At 45.2% G+C, this 6,000-nt stretch overlaps 1 protein-coding gene across 2 annotated transcripts in view; it reads right to left on the bottom strand.

Annotated features, from left to right (window-relative positions):
* Positions 1-6,000, bottom strand: part of shroom3 (shroom family member 3) — a 67,170-nt gene that overhangs the window by 7,693 nt on the left and 53,477 nt on the right. For both annotated transcript variants that reach the window (XM_081391256.1, XM_081391257.1), the window contains 3 exons: positions 2,972-5,978; positions 1,698-1,759; positions 429-1,154 (listed from right to left, as the gene is read on the bottom strand). In XM_081391256.1, the coding sequence (XP_081247382.1) occupies positions 429-1,154; positions 1,698-1,759; positions 2,972-5,978 (3,795 nt within the window). The remainder of the gene's footprint in view (positions 1-428; positions 1,155-1,697; positions 1,760-2,971; positions 5,979-6,000) is intronic.

Genomic DNA, 6,000 nt, shown 5'->3' with positions numbered 1-6,000 from the left:
TACATCTGAATGTATATATATATATATATATATATATATATATTTTTTTTTTTTTTTTTTTTTTTTTATTGTAGGGGTTTCCTCACCATAACCGAGTTTTTTGCCACTTTTTATTTTTAATCAACAGGTAATCAACGCCATGCTACAAATGCTGATTGAGCTTGTATTGAACCCAGATTATTCCTTTAAGTGTGTCTAGCATAATGTCTAAATGTGATGTAGTCAAGAAGGACATGTTCATTTGTAGTTTTTGGAACAACATTCCGATCTAACTCTAACCTACATTAAAAAATCATGAGGGATATGATTGGCTAATAAAAATAAACGTGTTCAACGTTTTAACCCCAGCTTTTCACCAAACCATATCCCTAAAATCTGACTGGTTTATGTAAATGTTGTTCCAAGACCAACAAGGAGAATGTCTTTACCTGATGGGCTGTAATGGTCCTGGATGCTGTAAAGCTTCCGTCAGACCCACATCCTCCTCGATTTGGGGTGTGAGAGGCGGAGGAGGCGGGAAGTCCTCTGTAATCTCGGTCTCTCTGATGGGCAGTGGTGGTGGAGGAGAAGGTGGCGTAAGAGCTAAAAACACTTCATCATCATCTTGCAACACGGCTATACTCTGAACATCGTGAAGATTAGACTCTGAGATACGAAGAGACAGGAGTGGCTTTGTTGGGGAGTCGGGGCTCTTAGGAAGGGAGGGCGGCTTTGAATCGGATGACCGTGCAAGTTGTGACCCCGTGACCTCTGTGTGTGGAGGTGATGGATTTGACACCGGACACGGGAAGTCCTTCAGGGTGTCGTCAGAAGTGCTGGTGTCGCTGGAGTCTTGCCGCACCATTCCCAGTGCTCCGGACGGACTTTGTGGCCCAGTTTCTGGAAAAGCAATAGAGTCCAGGTTGGGCTGACACAGACTGTTTTCTTTATGCCAGTCGAGGCTGGTGGAAGTGTCTGGTGAGGTGAAAGGGCAAGGAAGTCCCACAGACGCAGCTAGACCAGAAGCGCTTAGCGCTCGAGGCCGGTCTGAATGTCTCTGACGCTCTCGCCGCAACACAGGCGGGTTTTGCTGGACAGGACCCTGGTTTAGCTGGTAACTCCTCTCCATACGTGCTGAACATAACGGCTGTTTGTGTCCCGTGTTCACCAACACCCTATTAAAACAAATGCATATGAAATATAAATGTCCTGCAGCATCAACTTGTGCTTGTCAGTATTTCCAATACCTGTCATTTTTAAAGTAAATTAATGCAAGTAATTTGTCCTTTAATGCCTGGTGGGAATTCTTGCATGGCTCAAAACAAACTCAAAAATAGCTGCAGTGGGATTCCTGTCACTGGCACTGACCAATTAAGGGTTGGTCCTTAATTTAAGACCTTTTAAGGTTAAATATTTCCATAAAACTGTTTCAGTTTTGAACTTGCAAAGAAATATTCTTGGTTCCTGCTCTTTAAAGGACTGATCTACTTAATTCTTCTACACACACACACACACACACACACACACACACACACACACACACACACACACACACACACACACACACACACACACACACACAAAACTCTTATTATTCTTATCCAGTTTGGATAAGTTCAACAATTTATTTTATATGTATTTATGTGTCTCAAGGCATACAGAACTCAAGAGGCTCTATTTGTAAGTTTTCATGTATATATTTATACACACAAACAAACCTGTTTTCAGAGGATTCCTTGGAGGAAGCTCTAAACATCTGAAGGTCTCTGGCAAAGAAGTCCTAGACAAAAAGAGAACAAAAGAACAAATAATGTTTTATTTGAGCAGGTGATGTATTGTCGCCCTTTCTGATAGAGGTGTCAAAAGTAAACGTTCATACACCAGGAACAAGAAGTAAATCATTATTTTATAGTTACCACAAGTTTAGAGAATGTTGGGACTTTCATGTTAATTTTAAACCCAAGCACATGCCATGACTACTGATAAACAAAGATCTACTAATAAAAAAAGAGACACGGCATGACAACATCCTCATAGCTGGACTATGTCGTATTTAATTAGCGTACTGTGAACAGATGCATAGACCGTGACCTGAATGGTGTGCTTGATTCTGATGATTAATTCATGGCCAGAATGTTTAACTTTATGTTAAACCACAATATCAGTAAGTAGCAAAGTCATCATGCTGGTATTTTATCTACTGGCTTGAAACCATTTCCAATTTAGGAATTCGTGAATAGTCTGGGATTTCACAGGATAGTTGTGCATCTACTGTACACGGTCATCATCATACCAGAACCATTATTGTTTACATAAAGGATAATTATTCCCTTAGATAAATGGCCTTCTTAACCATTCCAAATATTTTAAACCCAAAACCATGACGAGTTGTCCATTATCTCCAACTCCTCCCCTCTGGCACAGAAGGAGTGCAGTTATCTGTTTCGCATCTGTCAGATATCTGACTACATCCCAGGCTCTGTGGCACCAAACAGGAAGTGAGGAGCACTGGCCTCTTCCTGTGGAGCATCAGGAGTGGGTACAAAAATCAATATCTGCCCATCTCCAGGAAAGGAACTGCTCCTTTGCCCTACAACAGACCACCAAGTACCATAATTGGTTGAAAACTTGTGCACTGATTATCACTGAACACCAGATCAACTGTTAGAGTTTTCTTAAAGATAATTTTCTTCAACCAAAAATGAAAGTCATCCTTTACTAATCAGGTGGGAAGAAATTATTTTTATAGTTTCGTTGAGACTGGGTGTGAAGACTGCTCTGATTTTCTTAGCAAAATGGTAGCTAGGGGAAATCTGAGTGAGTAATTGGTTTTAACTATTCAATAGGAGAGTTAAAATTAGCAAACCTGCTCTGCCATGAACACTGTTACTTTTTAACTTTATGTGATATGAAGTCATGTCACTTTAATGATCTAACCAATAAAACAGTCAAGTTCGTCTGGCTTGTTTGCCAACAAATAAATGATTGTTACCTGACTAAAGTTTTCCACTGGAGATGACTTGGAGCGGAAGTGCTGAGGAACGGGACGTTCTTCACTATGGTCCAACAAATCCTCAGCTGAAGCTGACCTCCCTGAGCTTCTTGCTGTTGTGGCTCTCTCAAAAATGGCCTCCAGGTGCTGTGGAAGGGTATTTCTGGTCAGGGTTGGACCTGGTTTATGAGATTCAGAATTTGTGCTTTGTGACTGATGGGCAAAAAACTCAGGCCGTGTGTGGTTTTGGGTGCCCCTGAGAGGGTAAAAGGAGCTTTGCATTCCTGCTGGAAGGGTGGAGGCTTTCTGTATACCACCAGAGAGGCCATCGTGTCCCGGCTCTTGCAAAGAGCACATACTTGGGGTAGAGTTGATGCTCCGCAAGTCAGCAGAAGAGGAAGCGGACTGTAGATAAGCACTATGTGGGCGGTTTGGACGTCCATCTACTCTTCTACCCGTTTTGCGCTCCATGTACTCAACTAAGGCATCTTGCTGCATTTGCTTCAAATCAGGCCTAGAGGAGAAAAATCTTGACTCGACGTTACGATTCGCCACCTGCTCAAACATCCTGCGTCGGTCTGCAACACTCGTCTCGCTCGCCAGAAACTGCTGTTGAGCATTCCTCTCAGCCTGACTGATTTCCTGAGGCAACACTCCAACTTCATGCATATTTTCAGGCTCAGAATATGATCGTTTCTTTTGGTCCATCGTGAATCGTTTGCGTCCACAGATCCGTATAACTGCAGGTCCAACAGCCGGGACACTAGGGAGTTCAGGAGGAGTGGATGGTGCTTCAACAGGAACGACATGGCGTTCCTTTGGAGTGTGTGGGGAGGTTGTAGCTGGTTTGGGACTTGTACTTGGTCCTTTTCGTTCTAGGGACATGTGTTTGGCTGGCACTGGTGGAGGGATAACATTAAGGTCCCGTCTTCTAAAGGAAGTTGACCTGAGAACCTTAGACTGGGCATCTTTAATGCTGTCTCTATATGCTCTGTTAAAATATGTGTCTTGGATGGTGCCCAAGATGTCATGATTGTCACCTTTCCCGTGGACGTCTTTCCCATTCCCCTCACCAAGCTGAAAGGTGCTCTTACTCCTTTGAAGAGAGGTCTTGTTGGTGACAACAGCTTCTTTTTGCTGGCGATGTTGGACATGATCACTACTCCCACGTCTCGTTTGGATATCCTGCTGCACTTCCATGCGTCCATCATAGCTTGCCATGCTAGAAGTACTCTGAGATCTCCCATGAGGGATTGAGCTGTTGCTTCTCTCCACCATGTTGTGCACGTCCTCCACACCAGAGAAGGAGCTCTTGGCACTGGAAGGTCTTGATGTTTGGCTCAGACGAGCCATAGAACCATGGAGGGAGAGGCTGCTATGACTGCGCGGTTTGACTTGCTGTCTCTCAAAATGACTTACTTTCTCCAGCACAGACATACTACGCTCACTCTGGTAACTGCATTGGCTAGCAGTACTCTCGGGACTGACGCTTCTTTGAACCTCAGCAAGTGCATTCTCCAGTCTGGTCAGAGGGTGATCACAGTCTTGACCTCTCTGCTGAAGAGCACTAGAGTCACTGTAGTGCCTTGAAGGTTTGACTAGGTGGTCAATTCCTTGAGTTTGGACGAAGTTTCCTCTGTAAGTTTGAGCAACTTGACCAAGTGCAACTTTCCCAGAGTAAAGTGAGTCTGTATGGATGTTTTGCTCATTGCATTTATTTTGTTCTTCATCTCGAGGTGGCCTGTAGTTGTCGTAAACCTCCATACCAAGCGAAAACCTTGGCCTCTCTCCTCTTGGTTGCACAGGGGTGTAAGGGTCCCTCCTCTCCTGGGGTACATATGGTGTTTGTGACTTCTGCACTTGTGGTTGCAAATGAGGCCGATAAAAACCAGGTTTGAATTGTGCGTCATTTTGCACTTTATCGGAGAGCTTAGGTTGTGCCGAAACATTGGTTTGGACAGGGTTTGGGTTGGGAGCATTGCTTTGGTATCCATTTTCAAGGGTGACCCTGTCCTCTTTAACTGGTCCACCTAAGTGGTCACAGTGATTGTTTTGCTTGCTCTCCTTGGCCAGTGCTGGGTAGACACTAACAGAGTTAGGGTTGCTGGTTGGGATTTGTGCAAAATGAGGCTCGGGTGGTGGAACCGGGTAGATGCTGGTGGGTAACATGAGGCGACCGGGTTGTGCGGCCTGAGGACAACCCTGTTTGGGTTTGGTGGTGGGGCTACTTTCAGGGCTTTTTTCAATCACCGTGTGCAACTGACCTTCAGCTCCAAACGAGGACTTTCCTGTTGCTACAGAACCACTTGAGTGATGCCAAGAACCCTTGTTAAGTGCCCGCTGTGACCGAGCTTGCTCAAGACTTGACCAAGAGTTTGGACGCTCGTGATTGCGAAATGCTAGATAGCTGTCGCTGCGTAATGGAGGAGCTGGCGCCCCCTTTAGGTTCTCATAGGAGTGCCGGTTGTGAGCTGGATCCCAGACTGTCCCAACACTGTGGCGTTGTGAGCTGGTGGTGCTTCCACTACTCCCACTGCTTCCACTACTACTGCTACCCCGATGACAGATCATGCCCGGGACATTCCCACTTCTAGACTGTGCTCTGCTGTCATTGGTTCTTAATAATGCTGCAGAGGTAATCTCATGCTCTTCAGACACACCCTGTTGGGGGTCGTACACAGTGCGTATGTAGCGTATATCGGCCTGCTGCATCCCTTCTCTCTGTGGAACGTTCTCCATAGAATATGACCTCTCTTTGTTAAACGATGGTGCCGCTGCAAGGTACTCTGGGATACTAGAGCTGGTCGAGAAGGAACTGTAAGCAGAATCCCGCTTGCTGTGCAGGTGATCGATGCTGCTGGAGGATTTGGATGATGATAGTTGATAGCAGGAGCTGTAGGCTGGGTGAGTGTGGTCTAGGCTCTCCATGCTGCCCCGGGAACTGTACTGATCTGGGCTCTTCCTAAGGAATCCCGTCTCAAATCCTGATAGGTCTGTGGTGGAAGCACTGCAAGAAAAAAAAAAAACAT

Source organism: Scardinius erythrophthalmus, assembly GCF_964197995.2.
Source record: "Scardinius erythrophthalmus genome assembly, chromosome: 17".
Lineage (NCBI taxonomy): Eukaryota > Metazoa > Chordata > Actinopteri > Cypriniformes > Leuciscidae > Scardinius > Scardinius erythrophthalmus.
Note: the sequence above shows the minus strand (reverse complement) of the source record. Positions and strands in the feature narration are given on the sequence as shown.